Genomic DNA, 25,445 nt, shown 5'->3' on the forward strand with positions numbered 1-25,445 from the left:
CATTGGCATATTTACTTTCCCTACAAGGCCTGCGAGGTAAATGTCAACTGTGGGCTGCAGCACTCATGTTTGCACTATCACTGCAGCAGGTAGCACAATGACTGCAGGCCTCCCAACAGTAACTGCATCAAATGATGGACGGAATGCTGAATGATTCAAACATTCTCTCCCAGTCAAGAGATCTGGGTTAAATCCATCGTTCTTTTTTCCAGTATGCCATCCCAGTTTGGGATATTCAAGAGTAGCCATGCTGCAGTGTTCTGTACCCTTTGACGCATCCCCTGCTTGTCTTTGGAGACCCCCAGGTAGAATACATTAAAGTAATCCAGGTGAAATACCAGCAAAGCCTGAATTATGGTTTTCTTCACGGATTCGGGTAATAGTTGCAAGATTATTCGTACCATTTTTGACACGCACTGACCGTAGCTGAGATCTGCTTATCAAAAGATAGCCACACCTCGAAAAATCCACTTGCAATTGCGAGTGAGATTTTATTAGGTCGAGCTATTTTCAGCATTTAGTCGTCTCTGCTGGTGAGTTAACTTAAGCTGAAAGGAAAAGGTGTTCTGTTCAATCAAAAAGTGAATGAACAATAAAAAAAAGCCTGTAAATCTTGTTTTTGTCTTGACACAGTTGCTGTCTGTTCAAGGACAGAGGTCAAATGTCAGTTTGTCTTTTTACTAATTGTTGCTTATCTGTTCCTGGAAAATGGTGTTTAATTTTCTTTCTGTTATTATATAGTTAGTGTTTTTTGTCAAGTGAATTATCTGGCAATAATTGTGAAACAATAGGCTGTAAAATGTCAGTTGTTTTTCTAACTCAACATTTATTGAAAAATATATCCGGAATTATGAAATAATTTTTTTTGTAATTCAGAAGTGTGATGCAAACAAAGATTTACATAAGGGCAAAACAAACTGGAACACTTTACTTGGTGATGTGCAAATAACAAATATTTGCAGAAACTTGATTTCCAGACATACTCTATATAGTTTTAAAACCACGTCAGTGGGAAATTCTGTGGGCATTTTGATGTAAAATATGCTGATTGCAAATGACAGTGCGCTGCTACTTTATGCTTTAGTTGTGTATTTAATAAAAGTGAGTTTTTAAACATGAGTTGATAAACATTCCTGCCCCGATGACAATGCTGTTAATGAACTGAGGCAAGTAAGCGGTCATGTGTACCCTATATCTGGCTAGATTTGTATTATATATGGAGCAAAGGTTTAGTCTATTGAATCAAACAAAAGAGTTTTCTGTACAGCAGACATGCTCAACTTGCGTATTTGAAGGTGCTCTTATATGTGAAAAGAAGAAAATGGAGTCTCAGTGAATTAAAATATTTGCACAGGATCACTTAATTTGAATCTAGTTTATGGGTTAAGAGCATTATAATTAGGTCGAGTAGATTATTTAAATCAATAGACCTGCAGGACTACTAAAGATTTTAGGATGTTGAGAGGCCTGCTAAAGCTGTATCAAAAGTGACACCCAAGTTCTTCACTTTAAGTTTAGGGACCAGAGTGGGGCCCAGTTCACAGGAACACCAAGCAGAGGACCTGACCAAAGGCTGCTTCCCGATCACCAGGACCTCTGTCTTGTCTGCATTCAGTCTAAGACAGCTGCCGTTCATCTATGCCCCAGGTCCACAAGACAGGACTTTAATTTGTCTGCAGCCCTCCCGTCATCTTGAGCCAGTGTGATGATCAGCTGATTATCATCAGAATAAGACATGATCCTCACACCTTGGCATTCAATCGAGTCAGCTAGAGGACAGAGATAAAAGTTGAACAGGGTCAGGCTTAAAGACAATCCTTGTAGCACACCATGTTGTAAGGTGATAATATCAGAGGTGTGTGGTTTCTGAAACACCTGGAACGAGCGATTGTCCAAAAAATGGGCAAGCCATTTGTAGGCTCTTCCCTTAATGCCTAGTAGCCACATCTGTTCCAGGAGCAGACCGTGTGATATGGTATCGAAAGCCGCACTTGGGTCTAGCAAGACTAATGCATCCATCATGCCTTCGTCACCCAGCGTACGTAGCATTTCTGAGGCTAATAGGAGGGCGGATTCTGTGCTATACCGCGCCTGAAACCGGAATGCGTCTTGTGAAGGTCATTTTCATCAATGAACTTCATAAGTTGAGAGTTTACATGTTTTTCAGCAATTTTTGCAAAGTAGGGATGCATCGAAATTGGTCGAAAGTATTCAGGTTTAGAAGTATCCAAAGTGGGTTTCTTGAGGAAAGGAACCACCTTAGCCTATTTCCACTCATCTCAGAGTTGTCCAACTTCAAAAGTGGTTGAGGTGTGCACATAAAGTTGGAAAGAGTCATAAGCCCACATTCCAAAATGGCCGGAGAGGCCATATTTTGCAGGGAGCCAGACTTTACCTTTGCAGCAAGAGAGCAAATTTATTCTACAATAGTGTTTCTAATGCCAAAGGGGCCTTCTGGTAATGAGCCCGATAATGCTCTAGGGGGAGAAAAACTTCAGTTTGTTGCTTCTTCTGGGAAGGAGGCATCCAAAGAAGAAATTTTATCTGAAAAAAAGTGAGCAATCTGATTGCAGTTGTTAGGAGTAGGGGCCCTGACTGCTGCCATGGAATCTATTGACGTGAGAAATTTAACTATTCTAAAAATCTCACGAGGAGAATTATTTGCTTCATCTATCTTTTGCATGAAAAATTGAGTCCAGAGAGCCTGATCTGCCTGTCGTATTCCCTAAGCTATTGTAGATATGTGCTTCTATCCGAGGTATGACAGCTACCACAGAATGGTACATGGAGGACCTTCTTTAGACAAAAAAGGCTCTCCATGTACCATTCTGCAGTAGGTCTAGAAGTGATATTCTGTGTCTTTCAGGGGGCAAAGGGGTTGAGGGCCTCCTCAGTCCATGCCAGGACATATTGATTAGCAACCTGCAGGCAGGAATCTAGGCATGGAGACCTGCGGTTCAGGGCAGACGTAAAGGCCTCTGGAGTCAACAGGGGTCATTTGCAGGCCTTAATGGGGTAAGCCGGTGGCGGTCTAGTCAAGAGAGCAAAATCAAGGATCTGAAAGGAAATGAGAAGGTGAAATGACCAGGTGATAGGACTCGGGGGGAGCTACCTTGATCAAAGCTCAATTGGCAATTATGGGATCAAGAATGTGGCCCTGAATGTGAGTGAAGTTATGTACTAGCTGTTGAATAGGGCATGACCCAAAATCCTCACTAAGGCTTTTGGCAGTATGGCATTTTAGGTCATCAAAATGTAAATTGAAGTTGCCTAAGACAAGGAGATTAGCATACTGCAGAGCATAAAGGGGAATAGTGTCTAGTAAAGCTGTAATAAATGGGGAAGCAGGCGCAGGGGAACAATAAATTAGAAAGAATTTAAGAGAGCAGCAACCTGTTAGCGAGAGAGAGAAAAAGGCAGCCTCGGATCGGCAGAACTGAACTTCAGCCAGACTGCAGCTCAAGTGTTGCTTATATATCACCACCAGTCCCCCACGTATCCCTTAAGGTCTATCTAATCTTAGAATCGCATAGCCTGAAGGGACAGCCTCTAAGATGTCCGGGCGGACTAGGAATGGAGCCACGTTTCAACCAAAAAGAGCGCAGTAGGCTGCTGCTCCTACACAAGGGCAGCAATTTCAATTTTGAGTTTGGGGAGGGACCAGCAATTTAACAGAAATCATTGGGCGGTCGCCGGGGAGCTGCAGGAACTCCGCTTCTCCATCTTCGCTCAAGATTTCAGGAGGAAGGAGAAGGGGCAGCCACCTTCCTGTCCTAAGGCTATATTTATAGAATGACGGCAGTAAGAGCTAGTCCCCGCATTCCAGGAACATAGTTCATCCAACGAGTACCACAAGCATTCTTGGTTAAAACTACCAGGGGGATTGGCCCTTGACGCCATCCAGGCGCGGACATGCTTGCCTTTGGCACACCTTCCTGCTCCTTTTATGAGGCTAAAGATAAGAGCATTGGTAGCCTCAAAGATGGCGGACCCCCTCTAGCTACGGGAACCGCCAAGGGTCTAAACTGAGCTGTGAGGAGCAGAAGTTATGCCTGGAGGACGAACATCTGCTTCCCCAAAGTAAGAGTGCCCAAGTTAAAAAAAAATTCAATTCATGGAAAATGACAACTGATAAAAACCTTGTTGGAAACCCCAGAACTGACTTATCCTGAAACACGTACTTACAGTGACTAGCACCTCATAGCTATTTTCACTGTAGCAGGGTTGGCTGTTCCATAGGCAAGTATTGGGATACAATATTACGTTTAATAAATGTAATCTCAGCTTAGGAAACAGCTAAAGAAATATTTCAAGGGATCTTTTGAATAGTTACACAGAATTCACCATAATAGTGAAGTTGTATTGTGTCTAATTATTACAGAAGAGGTATTTTACAAATGTTACCTTGCATGCCTAACGCCTCTGGAGGCCTTTCTGCAAGTATTCAACCACTACCTGCCAGCATGATGGTTCCATTGTGGTGAGATGTGAACTGCTCCCAGGACTACGCAACAGGCGGACCTGAATAGGCAGAGATGACACATCTGAACTGGATAGAATATGAAGATAGTTGAGGTACAATTCAAAGAGGCCTCCCTTGCAATAGACAAATGTTAGCTGACTTAGGCAGGACCTTCAGTTGTTTTCCCAGCCAGGCAGGCTCAATCACTGTGGGACTCTTTTGCCACCATTGAAGTTTTGCAGCCTGTTTGACAGGCCTGTTGGGTTTACATATTACATTTAGGGCCCAACTCAAAGGAGGGTGACAGAATATCAAAACACTTGGTGTGTATCTGAGTTAGTTCGGGGCACAGGGCTGCTTGAAAGTAGATTTTAGTATTAGATGTGTGAGGACACAAAGATTACCATAGTACACTCCCTAAAAACACCCACAGCCCAAGTTTGAAAGTTCCCCAAGCAGGTATGGTTAGCCCCAGGAACCCGTTCCCCATTCATTAGGGCTTTCCAAGGGGTCATTCCCACCCACCAGCTTGTGCCAGGCATAAATGTGGCACCTCCAGGCACCCACGTCTTAACACTCCTGGACCTATGGAATATCAGAAGAGGACTTACTTTGTTGCCTAAGACCAGAGAATAGCCTGGACCTGCTCTCCCTCTTGTACCTAGGACAAAGAAGTGGACTCCACGGGTCATAAGGCGAACCTTCAGTTTAAGCTACAGGGATACATCAAGCTACACAAGTCCTTTGGTGCAACTGCCTAGGTGATCAGTTCCAACTGGACATGGAATGGACTCTACCTGCCAACCAGTGAGTCTGTAAGAGCCTCCCTGAGGCCCTGGGGGGCTTTAGAGGTCTCCTCTGGTAGATTGTGACTAAAAGGACAAGCATCAGAAAGTAATACGTTTGAACAGGATAAACCTAGTTAGTGAACTCGACAGACGCTCCATCGCGGTCAGCATCAAATTGTGCCTAGGTCCTGTTCTACCACGACCATTGAATATCATTGGCACTTGAAGCTTCTTGGCACCATTTCTACTTAAAACTTTACAAATTCATATATCTAGTTCCCACTGTTGGATTTTTGTCATTCTGTTTATTACATTGTACTCGGTTCCTAATTTGTTCTGGTATTTTTATTATTTTGCATTTTTGCATTATTTCTGTTTTAGTACTGCATAAATACTTTACACACATCTTCTAAGTTAAGCCTGTCTGTTCTGCGGCATAACTACCACAGGGTTGAACTAGGGTTAATTTAGTGACTTTAAGGGTTCACCCTGACGAGGATTGTGATTATTTCTTGAGGTATGTATTTACTCCCATCAACTAATATCTCATTTGGTACATGTAAGAATTTGAGTTGACACTCTCTCTGGCCCCTACAATGAATTTGTGAGTGCAAGTGGAGCTCCTCAATCTGGGGTAAGGCTGACAAACCTTAATGTTATTGGCAGCGCCATCAGACATTGCTGTATCACACACTACTCTACCACGCACTGCTAAGGGAACATTTTCTCTGTTCTTTCAGCATTCATCGATGTCATTGTTGACAAAATGTTCCCGCAACAGATCTGAGCAGACCACACTTTAATGGGGGTGTGTTCCCATGGGAACACAGGAGAGATCCGAGGGATGGAATGACCGGTTTATACAAGTCTCTAATCATTAGATACACCCTCAGATTAAACAGTGGACAAATTCTACCAGGATTACATGTCCTTTTGTAGTTGGACCCCAAACATCTAAAATGGGTCTACAATAGCAATATTCATATAGTTAGTATAAAAAAAGGACAGACATGTAATATGATGTAAATAAAATACTTCTATAATACTACTTTCCACACTTTTAAGTGAGTTTGTGAAACAACCCAATTTTTAAGTGTTCTGGCACAAATGTAACGTCAACCCACTTTGTGGGGGCACATGGTATGGTCTTAAGAAATCAACTGTGACTGACCCAAGGCCTATTAAGGGAGGCACTCAGTTTTATAGTACTTGTTACAATTACCACATTAACTACACCTGTAGCTTTCAGCAAAATCTTTTTTCATGGCAGACTACTATGTGCTACAGATTTTATATATTTAGCGACACCAACATGACCCACCCTCTAGCGTATCCTCAGCTAGCTGACAGATAGCCATGACAATCTAATTGTGTAATTATATTGCATGGTCCTATACCACACTATGTGTAGAATTTTTTTTACATGAGTACTATTGTCAAATAAGTCAAGTGAGACAAATATTCTTTGTCTTCTGACATATCCTGCTTATCTGAATCAATGGGTCACCTTGAAACAAAATATGCGTTCACGTTCATGTTACCTGGCACATATTATGTGCAAAATTCCCAAGTGTTCCCGTTTGTGGCTGCTGTTTTCAAAATATTGATTATTGGGTAATGTTTAGTGGCAAGAGGGAACTGCTTGCACCATAACAAAGAATAACATCTATCAACTGGATAAATGCAAGCAAACATTTTTTTCCTGAGGAGGTAGAACATCTTTCTTTTTGCCTAAGCAGTCTGGATGCAAAATCGATGCACAGCGCTAAGCACCCAATCACTGGCATTAAAAGTAATGTAGCACTCCAATCAAACTAAACTGTGCCTGATGTGTTTACGATCATTCAAACTCGCTATCTTGTCAATTAAAACTTCCTGGAGGATCGATATCATAATCCTGCCAGGGGTCTGGTGGTGGTTCTCCATAATTGTCAACTCTTACATCTGCATCTGGGTCTGCATGTGGAGAACCAGAGGAGTAATGTTGAAAAGATTGTGTGGTGAATGAGGTACTGGAGGAATAAGTGGTGGTGGTATATGAGAATGAGAAGGAGGAACAGGGTGCAGTGGAGTGTTAGCTTTGTCCTTTTTCTTCTTTTTTTAGAGGTATTGGGAGCTCAATGTACTGTTGGAAAGAAGTTTGCCTATTAGAAAAAGGCACTGATGCACTGTTTGCGATAATGCAGCTAGTCTCTTGGTCTGCGGGTACTTGGAATGGTACAGAGGGCCCAATCGAAACGGAGTCCATTCCATCAGCAGAGTATCATTGATGCAGTCGAATGAGTGTAAGGTAGTCCGGACGGGCGAGGCCCGAAGGGTGCGATTGTAGTGTTCTGACCAGACGGAGTTTTCTGATTTTTGATACGTGAGGGATGGAAAAAGCGATTGAAAACAATACAGACGAGGGTACAGTGGATTACACACACAAAGGATCCCGAAAATGGTCTCAAACCGGAGCGCTGTATTAAACGTCTGAACCAGACGGCGAAAAGAATACAATCTAGCAATGGAGTCAATGCCCATGCGCACTATAACGAAGAGGAGGAGTCATCTGACCGTGTGACTTAAAAGTCTTCTTCGAAGAAAAACAACTAGCCAACACTAGATAGTACAAGTCAATGTTTGTAGATTAGTTCTTGTGACGTCGAGTGAATATATGTCCAGCTGCTGTGCTAAAGACTGTCATATATACACACACTTCTATTGATCACAGCTAAACACCACTGAGTTTCAAACACAGTGAATCTTGTATGTAATGATTGACCAAGTGTTGCGTAGACCATTTCTTTTACTAACAATCTGGCATCATTTCAAAACTGCATTTGAAATGACAGTGCCTAAACAGAAGAATCCGAAAGAGACTTCTAGCCTCCGAATCCTTACCTAGGAATTATCCCTAGGAGTCAGACTTAATCCGTATTTTTTTTCGGGAGCAGTACACCTGCACAGGGGCAGGTGCAGTTCGGCTCTGCGAGGCATCATCTGCACCGGAAGTTATGTGCATGGTGCCTATATAGGCACCACTCCAGCGCACATACGTCAGTTTCGGTTAGCGACTTCCATGCCAGAAGAGCGGGTCACGAAGAACACGGACACTGTGTGGAAAAGTGAGGCCCTCAAAGGTAAAAGCCCTGACTCTAGAAATCAATTAGAAGAGCAGGGAGGATGAGTGGGTCAATAAACAATCTGCGGCTAGATAGAGTCTCTACCATATACGGCATTACAGAAAGTAAGTAACTTGTTAATCTGATAGAGACTTCTAGCGTCAATTAGATTAGATACCCAAGTAACACCTTCCCAGAGGTAGGTCTGCGAAACAATTTCACACAAAAAAACGTCCTGCAAGACCCAGCAGACAAAGTGTTGATTCAGAACAAACTGACTGTCCAAGCGGTAGCGTGTTGTAAACGTGTGCAGAGAGGCACATGTTACTGACTAACAGATGTCCAGGACCGGTACTCCGTGTGCTAATGCAGAGGTCCCAGCCTTGGCCCTGGCAGATTGGCCAATAAGCAACTCCTTGAGGACTTGTGTGCTCAATGTGTAGCAGATTTTAAATGGAAAGGACAATCGATTGGGATATGGTCTGCTTCAGGACAGACTTTCCCTTCTTCGATCAGACATACCACACAAAGGTTTGGTCGGCCACCCAGAACTCTCTTGTGCAGTCAAAGAAAACACTTAGTTTGGGTCCTGGCAGTGGAGTCGCACCTCTCCTCTTCTTTAGAGGGAAGCGGCAGAGCGTAAAAAGTAGGCAGGGTGATGGACCGGCCTACATGAAAAGGAGTGACCACTTTTGGCAGAAAAGAAGCTCTAATGCGAAGTACCAAGTTGTTCAGATATGGAGGCTTAAATCAAAGCCTGAAGCTCACTGACCCTCTAGGCAGATGCTATTGCCACCAATAAGGCAGTCTTGATAGTAGGGAGCCTGAGAGGACAGTTGTGCAAGCGCTTAAAATGAGTGCACATCGAGAATGCCAGGAGTAAATTAAAGGTCCAACTGAGGGATGATGGATGGGGGGGAGTGGGAGGAGGAAGCATAAGTTGCAAACCTTTCAAGATCCTATGTACAATGGGGGATCGGAAAAATGATGGTTTGTCAGACAATCGCAGAAAGGCTGAGACAGCAGAAAGATAGCCCTTAAAGGTGCCCAGAGTAGAGCACTGCTGGGCTAGGGAAAGGATAAAGAGGACCTGAGAGAGGGAAGCAGAAAGAGGGTCAAACTGTTTCTCTGCACACCATGCCACAAACGTGCCCCAGTGGAAGGTGTATAATGTTTTTGTGAAGGGCTGCCTGGGAGCCAAGATAACACTGCAGTCTTTGGACAGACGGTCGAAAGCTGTCAAATGTCGCCACTCAAGCTCCAGCAAGAAGGCGGAGCATTGACAGGTTCGGGTGAAGAACCCTCCCCTGCTGCGGTGACAGAAGATCCTTCCAAAGGGGCAGCCTGATCGAGCTCAGCAGTTCGGGATACCAAACTTTCCGAGCCCAGGCCGTAGCTACAAGAATGACTTGGGTCTGGTCGTTCCTGATTTTCTTGAGAACTCTGGGCAGGAGTGGTACAGGCAGTAAGGCGAACAAATTGTACATAAAGTAGGTCTGGCCTCAGGAGAACTACCAAACCACCACTTGTGTTGTAAAGCCTTAAAGAGTCCGTGGGACAGCAGGGCCCACAGACCGGTCTTTGACGTTGAGGTGCCTGCGGCTGCAGGGGAGTGACTTCTTCACTCCAAGGGAGATTCTTTCCAGCTGTCCTTGATGCACACAGAGTTCTTGTGATTCTGGGGGATGCCCAGCCACAGATGTTGCAGGATGGTTGCAGAGCACAGAGACTAAGTTGCAGTAGGAGCCTTTCTACCACAAGCAGTCTTGTCTTGAGTTCAACACAGCCAACAGCAGAGTCCGGTATCCAGGAGCAGAAAAGTCTTTTTGGGAGGATACTGAAGACAAGTTTTGCAGCGGATCCTTCTTCACACTTAGAACAATGCACCCGGCCCTTGGGATGATGGGCCTACCTTAGTGGTGACCTTTAGGTTGTAAGTGCAGTGACCGGGATATAAGGTAAACCTTATATCTGAAGTGAAAGGTGATTGTACCCTTTCATGAAGGCTGCAATGGAATATCTGCAGACAGGTTGCATGGGCTTCCATGGGTGGAATAATGCATTCTGCAGCCCATGGGAGACCCCTGGCGTACCAATGCGATGGGTACCATATACTAGGCACTTACAAGGTTACACCAGTATGCCAATTGTGGTGTGTAAAAGTACTTACCAGTCAATTTAGGGGAGACAGCACAGACCGTGGGGTCCTGGTTTGCAGGATCACAATGCACTACAGTAAAACCACACTGACACCAGGCAAAAAGTGGGGGCAACCATGTAAGAAAGATCTACTTTTCTACAGGTATTGCACGTATAATAATCTGTTGCAAATTATATTATTCATACTTTTTTTGTACTAAAATCTATAAGCATCAAAACACTAGAATAGGACTGAGCATCTGCATCACTCTGATGCTTTACTTTCCCGCCACCGTTTACTCACAATCAGCTGTTGACTAGAGAGTCAGCTTAGTGATTTCTGACCCCTACCCACAATACAACGTGCTAATTTTGTACAGGGAAGATCCACAAGCACTTCGGGTCCTCTGAAGGTTTTGTGTTCAGCTCCCATTTGGATGGAGCAAGATAAAATAAGCAGTCTATTTCCAAATTCTTCAATCCTGTACATAGGGATAATCAAAATGTGTCTCAAGGACAAGATCATGAGCTGTTGTCCGCTAATAATCGATACAACAGTTTATGTTGTAGCATAAAATAGTGGCAGCATTCCCATTGAAAGCAAACTTCTTTGCCCAAATAAATCAGTGGGAAAAAAGTTGAGGACCAGGCAGATAACATAGCTATGAAAAGAAAGAATACTGAAGAATATTTTGCATATCAACCAATGGCTCCAAACTCCAACGAGCTAATTAAAATGGAAATTTCAAACTTGAAAAGGTTATAGAGAATTGATTTTACACGAGGGCCCTTGAAAATGATGTAGAGAAGAGCATTTAATGATTATATTGGTTGGAGAGTTGCAACTGCATGAGCCCAAGTGCTCTCTAGAATGTGCAGAGAAATGTTTTACTGGATAAGAGGGAGGAAGAGATTATCGTTTGTGTAAGCCAGAGTGATTCAGATCATGCATAATGGTCTTCAATGCCTCTTCAATCAGTAACTCAGTGGGGAATTTGTGTTTTTCTAGATGCATAGATGGGCTGGCACAAACTGATGAAAAACCACCTTAAGACAGAAAACTTCTAATGTTAGTGGTGACTTACAATAGAAAAAAGTTACTCACCTTATGAAATTCTCCTGCCAGGCTGCAGACTAATCCGGAAGAGCTTTTCCAAGCAATGTTTCTCCAGCTCCAAGTGGAGCCATGCAGTCCCAGTTGCAATTCTACCTCCACACATGGCAAAACCGGAGTACATCGGGTGCAAACTAGTGTGCTGATATCAGTACCCGATACCTTTTCCGTGACCCACCGAGGGGCGCAGCAGGAAATACAGAGAAACAACACCTACAAAGCACACCTAGGGGTCTATTCACAAAGGTAAACTTTCACGAGTTAAACACATGCAAATTTACTCTTATACTTAGCAGCACATTTTTGCTATTAACTACATGTTTAATTAAATATTTAATTTAAATATATTCAATGTAAATTATTTTTAAATGAAGAAAAAATAATCCGACAGACTGGATTTGGAGTAGTACACTCTCTGCCAGATTTCAGTGAGCCCTACAGCACTTTAAAGCGAGACACAGCTGCCCCATTTGTGGAAATGAGAGGAGGTTGGCTTTGGTGATCGATGGTGCTCCAGGCTAAAGGCTGCTTGGAGAGACTTGACAGCAATTTCGCCCGAGGCCCGCAAGCCAGAGACCAGCCGCATTCTTGCAAAGAAGGGCCGTGATACACTGCTTGTAGCACCGTTGGTGCTGTGTGGGGGGCCACAGTGGCCAGTGACAATCCCCCTCCCTCCTCCCCAGTTGGCGGTGATCATGGTGGGGGCTTCGATCTGCGCGGTAACCCCCTCCCCCCCATCACAGGAGAGCTTGAGCGCTTCTGCCCCCCCAAGTCTGGGCTCCGGTAGACTGTGGCTGCAAGAATCGTGTTGCAGCTGTTGCTCAGGTACGGCCCTCATGGTGTGGCTGGCTGCACTTTGGGTGGCACTGACCTCTGCCTAGGCGGTGGAAACCCCATCCCAGCAAGGCGGGCACCCCTTTTTAACAAACTTTGACATCTCCATAAGGCTGGGAGGCCCACGCAGCTCTGTGGAGGTCCCAGCCGCCATTTTGAGGTTCGAGCACTCTCCTGAGAAGCACCTACAATAGGGGTGACACTGGCACTGGGATATTGTGATTCACCTGGCCTCTGTGGGCCACCACACTCTACCCCCTAAAAGTGCCTGCCTGCAGCCGAAGAGCACAGGGCCCCGTCCTGCCTTACCCTAGGAGGGCTGCCATATGCAAGAATTCCAGCCTAGCCCTCCGCACTAGAAAGGGATGCTAGGAGGCCAGAGTGAAACATTATAGCTCTGTCACAAAGGTGACAGATATCCCATTGGTAGAAATATAAATCCTATCATATCCTATAGGATTTATATTTAGGAAGATGGGATATCTGTCACCACTGTGACAGAGTAACCCATCCGCCAAGATTTAAATCAGGCCCCAAGACTGTCCAGCAAGCTGATAGCCCCCCTTCCTACTGCAGTAGCAAACACCCCTGCCCTCGGCAGAGTGATGAGGGGGCTGTCCACTATCTTGGAAGTGCCAAGAGTCACTGGCGACAAGAGGGTAGCAACTCCCAAAGAGTGAGCTGATCACGGACATGAGATGGCCCTGCTCTACGCCCTGGCAGGGAACTCGGGGGTAGTTGCGTGCAACGATTGCTAGACTCTACCAGAAGGCATCCATTTTGATAGTGATTCACCCGCATTCATGCGACTGAAGCCTCTTGATCACCGACTACCATCCTCTACGCACCCTGTGGCATGGGTACTCGTCACCCCTCGCTGGTGCATCCAGCCGTTCGACAACTCCTGCGAGAGAATAGTGGTAGTCCACACATTCCTAGATCTGAGGACTCTGCTGCCTTGGGAGCCCTCCTCGCCCTGCTATGCCCAGAGGCAGGGCATCCAGGGACACATCTGTTGTCTCCCTCTGGGCCAAAACCCCAAGAGAGGATACGAGTGGCAAGTACGAATCCTCCTTGCAGCTTCCGGGGACCCTTTCAGCTCTTCCCATCACGCAAGACTACATGGAAAAATGTCTTCGCGACATACAGATTGAAATTGGCTCCCTCAAATCTGACTTTAAGAGCTGTATCCAGAAGCTTCGCACTGACACCACTTCAGTATGTGTGAGAACATTCTGGAACGCACAATGAAATCTCGTGCGGATCAGGAATTGCTCTGGCGCCACATGGTCATGCCAGAAGAGCAACAAATCTAATTGCGACCAAGCAGGACTTTGAGAACCGCAGTCGCCTTAACATTCATATTTGAGGGGTCCCAGAGGTGCCGAGGGGGAGGCCATCAGGATCTTTACCAGGGATCTGCTGCGAGCCATTCAAGGGGGGGCGGGGGCAGGCCGGAGAATCAGCCACTCACCCTGGACAGGGTGAGTCGTGTTGTGGCCCTGGCTGTTTAGATGGAGCCCCTGACATTCTCACTAGGGTCCATTTATTACAGTACAAGTAGGCCATCCTGAAGGCTGTGAGAGGAAAGGCTGACCTCTTCAACGGCCACACTGTACAGATCTTCAAGACATCTACCAGATGGTCAAAAGGAGAAGGGATTTAAATCGCGGGAAACTGTGAACTGGGGACTCAGGTATCCATGGGCCCACCCATTCGGTCTCCTCTTCCGATGGTGGGCAGGCAATTAATTGTAAGATTGCTGACTGAAGCTAAACGCTTGCTGGCTCCGCCTTATGAATCTCCAATTCTGGCACCTCGCACCCAACCCCCCACTCCCACCTCATCCCAACCCACCCCTCCCCAACCTGAAAGGCCAGACGGGTGGCACCTTGCCTGGCAGATGGTCCAGGGCCGCAAACCGGATCACTGCTCAAAAGCAAAAGCCTTTCATGCAGCCAAAGATATGAATTCGCTTCTGCAAAATATGAAGCAAGAGCGCTCACAGGTCTCCACTGATGCTCCTTGCCGAACTCCTCCTTGTCAAATAATCACTGCACACACAGGTTCTATCCGGTTAACCTGATGCCCGTTTATTTTTTCAGGGTGCACAGACATGGAGTCGGACACTCCTGAACATTTCTCGCCATCTCAGAAATATTGCCCCTACTAGCCTCATATATTTTCACACCCTTTCCCACAGGGTTTGGTTGTAGCATTGTTATCCCAGTCGCCACTTCCCCCACGTCTACTGGGCCTTGCTCCAATGAGGGCGACTCCTCTATAGGAATGGACGAGTTGTCTTACCCGTCTTCGGTTTGAGAAGTACACCGCGTTTGACCCTGTTGGCCTGCTCGTTTCATCCAGGTTTAGCCCCCTTTTTCTCCACCTTGCTACTAGATGCGCATCCTGTGCGATTTGGGGAAGGGGGGCAGATTGCTGGGTCTTATATTGGGCATATAGGGCCCTGCCCAGTCTTCTAGTGACACCACCCACACCATACAGATCATTGGGTCCTTGACCAGCAATAAACTTGTATCCCTAAATGCCAAAGGGCTTTATTCCCCCAGTAAGAGGAAGAAAGTCTGGAGCTATATTCTTCAGCGGGATCCTGATATTTTCTTACAAGAAATCCACCTGCTTAGAGAAGGCCGTCACCCAAATGCCTACCCTCGCTATCCTTGCCAACACTGAGCGAACACCGATTCCGGAACAGCGGGGTAGCTATTTTAAGAAAGGTTTCTATTCCAAGTCACTGAAAACGTCCCAGGACCCAGGAGGGCGGTTCCTGACCCAGGAGGGCAGTTCCTAACCCCAACGGCTGAAAGGGAGAGATCAACCGTGACTCTACTCAACTTATATGCTCCGAATCAAGCACAAGATCCGTTTCAACGCGGGATACTCAACAGCCAGTTAGGATCTACCGGAATAGTGGGCAGGGACTTTAATTTAGTTTGAGATCCCGATTTAGACAGAACTACAGCACACTTTCAGGTCACTGGGCCATGCTTGGACAGCTTCGACAGGAGTTCAAGGACACTGGCTTGGTTGATGCATGGCGCTATCTACATCCCGATACATGGGATTATTCTTTTTATTCCCACGCACATCAGTCTTACTCACACATGGACTATAGATTCCTCACATACTCCCTCTTAAAGGACATCGGATCGGCTCAGCTCAGATTTCCAACATCTTGGCATCAGACCAGGCCCGTATCAATCTTGCATGGACACTGCCCGAGACCGCGCAATACCCCTACCCCTCCCAACACGCCTGCAACCGCAACCCTTACAGGACCCGGTGGCTGTGGCCTCCATCAAAGAGGCCATCACCGAATACTTCGATCACAACACCTTGCTGGAACCTCTCCACATTTGCTTTGGGATGGTTTTAAGGCAACCAATAGGGGTGTTATCTCCTCTATATCAACCGCTAGAGCTTGTGAAGCTTGCCTGTTTAAAGCGAACCTCACTGAGTAAATCTGGACTTAAGAGCTGGCACGTAAACAGCATCCCACGGCATGCGCCAAGCAGCAGCAGGCTGTGCTTAGAGGCCAACTGTGGGCTCACAGGGTTAATAAGGGAGGGAGATCCCTCCTGGTCCTTAAACAGAAATTTTACGACGAGGGAGACAAGGCGGGCATCCCTTTGGCCCGCAGACTGTGGGTACAACATGTCCACTCCAATATCTTCAAAATACAGGGGAACGAACACCTACTGGGCTGTTCAAGAAATGGACAAACAGGAGGCCTTTCGGACCTACTTTAAGTTTCTCTTTCAGTGACCAGGATGACCAGGCTGCAATCGACTCTTACCTCCTCATTGTTCCTGGCCTCCCTTGAATCCTCAGGCTGCACAGAAGCTTGAAGGACCTTATATGGCAGCCGAACTGAGCTGTGCTCTTCAGGGGCTTCAAGTGGTAAAGACTCCGGGCCCAACAGCGTATCAGTGCCCTTTTCCCCTAATTTAAGCAGTACATGGTTAACTCTCTAAATATTTTATGCGTACTACAGGGTTCACACTGACAATGTCAGCCCGCGAGAAAACGCTCATCCCTAAGCCAACTATTTGCGCCTTTATCGGCCAATCGCTTGACTTCATACAGATGCCAAAATCTATATCAAATTGCTGGCTGATTGCCTGGAAACACTCCTGCCAAGGATTATTGACCCTGCCGAGGTCAGTTTTATTAAACAACGACAGGGCGCTGATAACATCAGGCATCTCGCCCACCTGGTTGAGAAAATTCGGGCTTATAACATCCCAGCCTGACTTTTCTCACTTGATGCGGAGAAGGCGTTTTACATAGCCAATTGTGCCTCTACCAAGCCATTCTTCATAAGATAGGTCTGGGCCCCACAATAAGAAAAATCATGGCCCCATATGTCGCGCCCACAGCTGCTATCAGAGAGAATAGACCGGTCAGGTAACCCGCTCCTTCGCCCTCCATTGGGGCACCAGACAGGGGTGCCCATTATCCCACCTGCTTTTTGCCCTTGTGGTGCAACACCTAGCTATCCGGATAAGGCAAGATCAATCTATAGCCAACATTCCCTTCGGCTGTCGACAACATAAGGCCCTTCTCTTTGCTGACGATCCGTTGCAAACACTATCGCAGCCAGAGACTTCTCTACCAGCGGTGGTCCGGTGTCTGCGTGCCTTTGAAAAGGTATTGAGCTACAAGATGAATATGACTAAATCTCCCATAGTTAACCTGGACATCCCACCCCTGCATGTTTGCCACTTAGCAGAATTTGTTCCCTTCCAGTGGGCTTTGAGATCCATACAATACTTTGACCTCACCATCACTTCCTCTTTGCAGACCTGGTCCCGCACCAATTGGATGCCGCTGCGGAGGGCCATATTGGAGACTTTTGAAGATGGCAGCCCCTCCATATTTCTTTGCTGGGACGTGTAAATATGGCAAAGATTAATGTTCACCCACGTCTGCTGTACCTATTTCAGTCCCTCCCTATGCACATTCCAATTGACGACATCAAGTCCATGCAGAAGGATCTACGATCCTTCCTCTGGAAGGGAAAACAACCCTCATCTCGAACAATTTATTTATGTTGCCTCGGAACCGTGGTGGACTAGTGCGTCCCAAGTTTCTTGGACTAATATTCGCCTGCAGTTTCTTTATCTCTGAATGGGTGGTCAGGGAAAGGGAGAACCACTGGCTACATATGGACCAGGTCGTGGCCTGCAGGTCACTATGGGGCATGGGCTGGCTCCTGCAATACCACCCCCCACCCCCCTCCCCCTGGAGCTCATATCTGGCGACCCGGACATGCACAGTCGTTGAGATTGGGAATAGACTGGCAATCGAGGGAAGCCTCATCCCTTCCCTTCAGAAACACCCCAATCACCCGTAATCTGGACTCTACACCAGCCCTTCCGCCTGGGTCTTTCCCAGACTGGAAAAAGGTTGAATATAGGACCTATTCCAAGGGTCGATTATCAAGCCCTCTGAGCAATGTAAACTTGATTTTGCGGTCCTTGCTAAATCTCACTATCAATACTTCTAGTTTTGCCAATAGGCCTTATTCACCCCCCCACAACCCTCCTTATGTAGCAGGTGCCACCCGCTCTCTTACCCTGTCTGAAACCCTAGTGCGCGGCTTCAAGGGATTCAAGGGACTTATTTCCAAGACTTATAGCGTACTACAAAACTCCTACCTACTCCCACAACACCCATACCAAACTACATGGGAACTGGATAGTACCTTGGGCATATTCCCATAAACAATAGGAGATCCTTTGGTGCGAAATTCCTAAGACCCACAGGAGCATATCCCAACAAGAATCGGCATATAAATGAATGCTACAATGGTAATATACTACTAAACGCTTAAACACCATGTTCCCTGCCACTTCTGCTACTTATTGGAGGCATGACACGCAGGTTGGGGACTTCCAGAACATTTGGTGGTCGTGTCCATTCCGCACTATATTCTGGAAAGAAATCCTGGGACATGTCAAGAATACACAGGATTTCCCCATATCAGCAGATTACTGCATAATTATCCTGGGGTTCCAACCGGTCACATCAGAGGCAGCGACATACCCGGACTAGTATCTTATCCACCACATGACTGGGGCAGCGAAGCAACTCATAGCCCTGGCCTGGAAAACCACATCTGCCCCCTCAGCAGTGACCTAGTTTACTCTGCTACGGCACATTATGGCTATGGAACAGATGTTGCACAAGTTGGCATTTACTGAATGGGAATTCGCTCGCCTCTGGCTATATGTCTCACACGGAATAGCTATGCTTTTAGATTCCTAGGCTCCAGGCCCTCCACCTGTTGGTCTACAGGTTCCCTATGCTAACAGTGTGAAACAATAGCCATTGCTGGACAGTTACAGGGACTGGGACCTCCACTCACCCCACTTGAGCGGTGCCCACTCCCAGCCGCCCCCTGCAGATTTTTCATTGAGTGCTTACTGATGTCGCATAGCTGGAGAACTCCACCCCCACCCCCCACAGCTAGTTCTTTGTTTCCCTCTTTTTCGAGTGAGCCCGTTGGCCCTTTGACCCCCTGTGTGAGTTCTGTTTGGCAGTGCCCACTTGACCCTTTGGTGGCGCTCCCTTGCAGGTGCGGAGCACAGACTTTGCAAGGGGAATTAGCATATTCTAGCAGACCAACACACATACCTAAAGCCTGATTAAAGTGAACACGGGGGTCTCCCTTTAGTTCCTGAACTGCCTACTGCCTGGTGTGCCATGGCCCCTTCCCGGGTTGAATCACATTGCGCCTAGCCTCTGTAGCTGCTCATTGCTTGATTTGCTGCATTTACGGCATGGGTGGAGACGGATGCCATTATACTGCACATATATGTCTTAAGCTGGTTTATGAACTGACACAAAGATCAAACCTTTTACTGCTTTGTTCTTGTATTGTACTGTTTGTTGAAAACCTAATAAACCGATTCTGAACAAAACCAAATCCCACCAAAAGTTAAATGTTATATTTATTATGTATTATAATTATTAATTTATGTATATAATTATTAATATTTCTTAATAAAAATTAAAGTTACATATATTTTGAAATTAATATTTTTTATTAAAAGTTCCCAAAAATATTTTCTATTACACATCATTTTTGTAACATTAAATTAATTTTGCATTTTTTTTTTTTTAAAGAAGTCCATATAAAGTAATTAGAACGTTATTCCTTTAGGGTTCTATTTTAAGTCCCTGCCTTTTCTTTGGAACAGTGCTGCAATACTAGAGGTTGGCCATGCATGGTCCCGGACTAGTTCCAGGTATGAGCTGGAGTAAATTTACTACTGGTTTCGGTACATTTTGGCTGTAGTAAATTCAGAAGTGCAGTTTGTTTATTGCAATTAGCTTATTCATTTTTTTGTCTGTCCTTCCATAGCCCCCCCACCCCCAGCATCACTAAACCCCTCCTTACTACACCCTAAACCCCTCCCATTTAGTAGTAACTAACACGTTTTCATGCACTCACCCTCGTCCCTCCCACATTTACTACAAAGTAGTAAGTTTACATGTATGAGGATCTATCTCAGGATGCTTTTTTCCAGTACAGGGAAGACCTGGCTTGGCAGTTTGGGCTGGACTCTTCCCATGAGGCACAGGGTCAAGACTGATTTGCATATAGCTGGGTCTGAACTAAAGAAGTGAGCTAAAGAACGATGATGGATTCAACCCAAATCTGTGACTGGGGGTGAGTGTCTGAAAAGTTTCAGCACTCCGTTCTTCATCTCCTTGTGTTTGCTTTGAGGATCTATCTCCCCATGGTAAAGATAGGAAAGGTGGAGATTTACACTCGCAGGTCTGTAAATTGGATGCTGTAGTAAGTAGTACTACTTTAGTACTAATTTCCAAACTACAAAATGCAGTTTGTGAATCAGGACCATGGTGTATGCATACCTTGGAATCTTATTAAACACAGCACTAACTAGCTGATAGACCCTGAAATTCCAGTCTCACCGTTTTTAACTCCAGAGTGCTGTCTGATCGCAAGGAAGGCACTGATGCTGGGCGCACACGGTCTAGACATCCAATGGTCCTGAGAGCAGGACAGTTTCCTCAAGGAAGAAGAGGACTTCTCCTTCTGATAGAATTTATGTTTCTTTTATGGGAAGATCTGATGGCTGACTCGCCTCTAAGAAGAGAAAAACAATGTCTCCTCCACACAGACCTTAGCCAATAATCACTTGTCCTCCTAGTTACTGATGGTTTTTGGGTGCACAGAGAAACAAGAGTATTAGGCTGTGCCATTATGCTTCAGTCCCCAAGCAGTACAAGCAGATGTTACGGGGATTCTAAGAAGATATCTTCTTGCAGCACCAACAACAAGGTTTATAGCCTGAAGCTTTTGCTAAAATGCTGTTAAAATACTGATGAATTTCAGGGAAACACCAATATCGCTCAAAGACCTGCATTGATGAGATGCAGGAAAACAGGAACTGACATCAAAGAACTGGTTGGTACGTAATTTACTCATGTAATGAAGAGGACTTACAGGTAGGGCCACACAGCACCACCTGGATGTGATAGAGCAACCTTGCTTGGGAAAAGCTTTTCCTGACTAGTCTGAAGCATGGAATGATAATTCATAAGGTAAGCAATCCACTGGAAGTCCTATCCAATAGAAAAATGTATACTGATACTGTTGGAAAAAAAATTGATTAGACCATAAACTGTCTAAATTGGCACTACTTTTCCTTATCCACTTTATATAAAGCGCACAGTGAGAGTAAGGGACATTGTCTGAACTGTTCTAGGCGTGAGTTCCACAACTTGGGACCCAGAGATGCAAAAGAGCGCCCTCCCATCCATGACCGTCCAATGGAGGCTTTATCCGCCCCCACATAGTGTGTTGCCATCATCCAATCTCGGCCTGATAACTGCCTGTACAACCGTCCATTGCGTCGAAAATGGGAGAAACAAATTATCTTTCTAAACAATTTCAAAAAGGAAAAACATCTTTGAGAGAAGCCCAAACCAATGATGGACTGGATTACTGAAAGAGGACTGGAAAGAGAGCAGATCATTTTTCATACTTTGAGAGCTCAATTTAATAAATGACGGCTCATTTAAGACAAACTCTTCAGTTTTCATACTTCGTAGTACCCCGGTACATTCCCAGATACGAGGTCGTTCTTACTTAAAGGAAATTTCTGGTACCTTAAATTAATGTGTACTGTCACCTATGGTGCTGGAGGCATTTAATTTGAACATTCGCTAGCAGAATTTATTTTTTAGTAATTCTTTGTGCAAAACAGAAAAGATGGACGATATATGCCTTGTGAGGTTCAGCAATAGAGAGCCTCTGCTAACAGTTGTACACTTTAACATAAAATACTTACAGAAGATGCTGAAACAAATGAGATTAGAAATTCAATTAACCCATCTCTTGAAAGTTATGTGGGAAAACACATCAAGAAAAGACAAGAAAGAGAATGATAGCATAAGATCATCAGAGAGTGCAGGTGTAAATGAAGTTAAACTAAGTGGGCTCAAACCTGCTGGAGCCCCTCGGTGATGGAGGTGACTGGTGACATCCCACATGTCAGCGACGACAGCATGTATCCATCTGGACCAACAGAACTATTAAAGTTTCCTTGCTGTGGAAAAAGTAACCATAGCATTACAGGATGCTGCGAAAATTATGCCGAAACAAATGGTTCAAGCATTCTGAACTCCACAACTTTAGTAGGTAGGAGCAAAAATGAAATGTTCTAAAAGCATTAAAATGTGGATGTTTAGTAGGAGAAATATTAAAATGAGCTCCGGGAGCAATAATAGCTACAGTGTTCTACAAACAAATAGAATTTTAATGGCAAAAGTGCATTCTGATATCACCCAACTTCTTTTTATACATGTAAACATAGTTCTAATGAACCAAGCAGAGTATTAGCACTACAAAACCAATACAATGTTAAACATTGTGCATACACGTCCGGAAGATGGAAGGTGCTTTCCAAAGAGCATCCGCAAGCCCCCAGGGTACTGAACACTTCAATTAGATCATCAAACATTATACAGCAAACCACAAATCCAAGACTAAGTAGAACAAGTGGCTAGCAGATAACATTGTAACCCACAGGCATACGCATATATTGCCCTTGTTCAAACCCAGGTTGCTCTTTCAAAGTACAGTGAGAAAGCGGACAGGTTACTTGGATTATAGGTTTACTTTCTGATTTGGCCACATTCAGCTATATGAAGCACTCTCGTATGAAGTGTTCTGCTCGGTTGGCATCACAAGGCTTGATGCCAATAATTTTCACTGACGTTCTGTGAGATTCAAACAACTCAACTGCACTTGGTAATTACAAGGGAGGGCTTGGGCAAAATACATTTTTCCTAGATGTAAGGTCTTTGAAAACAAAGGCGCCCTTTCAAATTGTTAAAACAAAGGAGGGTAACTTGATGCTGCTACCTTAAAATAGTACATTTCAATGAACAATGTTTTGGAGGATACCCAAGCTGTAGAGCTACGAGCAGTAATTGAGAGTTATTTCAGGATCTGCAACTGTTTTGAGTTTGTCAGTGCCCATTCCGGGGTGTATTTTTGTTCTGAACCACAGCCAAAGATGACTTTTAAATAGTTTTTTGTTTTTCAGCACTGTCTCACCTGGATATGGCTTCTTCCTCCCAAATTGTAATGATTTTGCAACAGTTTACAAGTTATAACTTTGGCTCACGTCCACTATTTAAATAATATTTTTTTTAACAGCTGTGGATTCGAAATGAAATAAGTGTCAGAAGGAATAGGTTACTTACCCTGTAAGCATCTGTTCGGGTCATGCAGTGTTGTAGATTCACAGGTTTTGTATACTCCTGCCATCTAATATTGTGTCCAGATGTGTGCAAGTTGTTTTTCTTCGAATAAGTATTTCAAGTCACTAGGTAGATAAAATCCTACTCTTGGTGATAATGTGCCTGGGTATCAACTCCATTGTTAGATTGTTCTCCCGCAGGTGGGTGAGAATGGAGTGTAGAAGAAGTGTAAGTAAAGAGATGTCCATGTGCATAAGACGTAGACTGAATTGGCCACAAGTGTCAGGGGAGGACGGTGGGTGCCTGTAAATCTATAGCACTACAAGCCACAAACAGATGCTTATAGGTTAAGTAACCTACTCCGTTCGAGGCATGTGTGGCTGTAGATACACATCCTTTGCATAGACTATAAAGCAGTCCTCCTCCGAAGCAGTGGCTAACTTGTGGGTGTTGAAGTTGTTTGAAAGAGTGTACACAGCACTGTCGTCCTACATTAGCTTGTTGGCGTGCTAAAACATCCACACAATGTGTTCGTGAAACTGCGTGGTCTAGACCATGAACCTGCTTTGCATATGTCAGCCACAAGAATGTTTCCCAGGAAGGCCATGGATGCTCCTTTTTTTATGAATGCACTTAACTATCCATTTGGTAATATCTGATTTGGATATAGGGTTTCCTTTATAAGGTGCTGAAAAAGCAATAAATAGTTATTTAGTTTTCCAAAACGTTTTAGTTCTATCAATGTAGAACATTAGTGCTATTTCGACATCTACTGCGCATAGAGTTCTTTCTGCAACCGGGTCCGGTTGAGGGAAGAAAACCTATAACTCAATGGATTGAATAAGATGAAAGTGAGACAACTTTCTGGAGAAAGTTAGGGTTGGTATGAAGGACCACCATGTCTCGGTGGAGCTGGAAGAAATGCTGTGGAGCATGAAGGTTAATGCTTGAAGCTCACTAACGTGTCTAAGTGGGGTAATGGCAATTAAAAATACCACATTCCAGGATAGAAATTGAAGGGGGCAGTTATGCATGGGCTCAAAAAGATGTTCCATGAGGCGTGTAAGACAATGCTAAGGTTCCATGTGGGTGCAGGTGGAACCCTTGGTGGAATTTCTTTTTTAAGCCCTTCCTTGAAGGCTTTATTGACAAGTATTTTTTAATAAAGATATGTGTTGCCTATTATGTATGTAGGCAGTGATTGAAGCGAGATGTAATCCTATGGAGGTGAATGCTAAAACAGACTTGTAGATTAAGCAGGTAACAGACGATATTCTGAGTTGTGGCATTGAGCGAATCACTTTTTTTTAAATGACAATAGTAAATAAACAAACCTTTTCCATTTAGCCACGCAACATGCTTGATTGGTAGGCTTGCGGGCTCCTTAAGAATGGTCATACATTCAGGTGGAAGATATTAGTAACCAAATTCTATGACCTCAAGAGCCAGATTGCAAAGTTCTGAATTTTGGGATCTGGGTGCCTGATTTCTCCATGGTTCTGAGCGAGAACGTGCGGCCTCTTAGAGGTCCAGTAATGTTGGGAAAAGTAATGAGGAAAAGCGTATGCAAATATCCCTGACCAACTCATCCATAGTGGGTTGTCCTTGAGGTGTGGGAACCTGGATGCGAAGTTAATGCATTTGGTGTTTTTGCAAGTGCAAACAAACATTTATTTAATTTTTTTTTAAATTTTACTGCGAAATCCCAAGTGGATCTGCAAATTCGCAGCAAATTTGAAGATGGAAAAAAAATCCTTGTTTTCAAATTAAGCCCATGGGTGGGCTAGGTCCTGGAGGCCTACCGACTTCATGGGCATTTTTATGTCCCGGGGACCACTTCCTCCCTGGGGTTTATGTTTCTATTATGGAGGGGTAAAGAGATTGCGCACCCCCATACCTCCACCGCCCAGGGGCTAATAGAAAGAAATCAAGGGCCTTGCGGCCCCCTCCCCCATTGAATTACGACTGAGCCAGTTGATGGGGTTAACGGGGCCAAAATCGTCCATTCAAATGCAGCCAGGACCCAGGAGATGTGGTCGCCGAAGCCGAACTCTCTGATGTCACTAACCAGGTCATCAGTGAGGGAATATGTGAGGTCCTAAGCAATGCATTGCAGGGGAGTAAATTATAGTTAGCTTAGGTAACTGTTCATTTCTATGTTTTTTTTAGGGGTGAAATCTGAGCCCAACTATAACATCCCTAAAACCTTAGGTTTATTACAGTGAATCTATATATATCGA

General features: G+C 44.9%; 1 protein-coding gene across 1 annotated transcript in view; it reads right to left on the minus strand.

Moving 5' to 3' along the window:
* The window catches only part of KDSR (3-ketodihydrosphingosine reductase), a 310,571-nt gene that overhangs the window by 14,850 nt on the left and 270,276 nt on the right, over window positions 1-25,445 (minus strand). Inside the window, exon 9 of the mRNA XM_085606936.1 lies at window positions 21,945-22,046. Coding sequence (XP_085463062.1) covers window positions 21,945-22,046 — 102 coding nt within the window. The remainder of the gene's footprint in view (window positions 1-21,944; window positions 22,047-25,445) is intronic.

This window comes from Triturus cristatus, chromosome 5_2, assembly GCF_964204655.1.
Source record: "Triturus cristatus chromosome 5_2, aTriCri1.1, whole genome shotgun sequence".
NCBI lineage: Eukaryota > Metazoa > Chordata > Amphibia > Caudata > Salamandridae > Triturus > Triturus cristatus.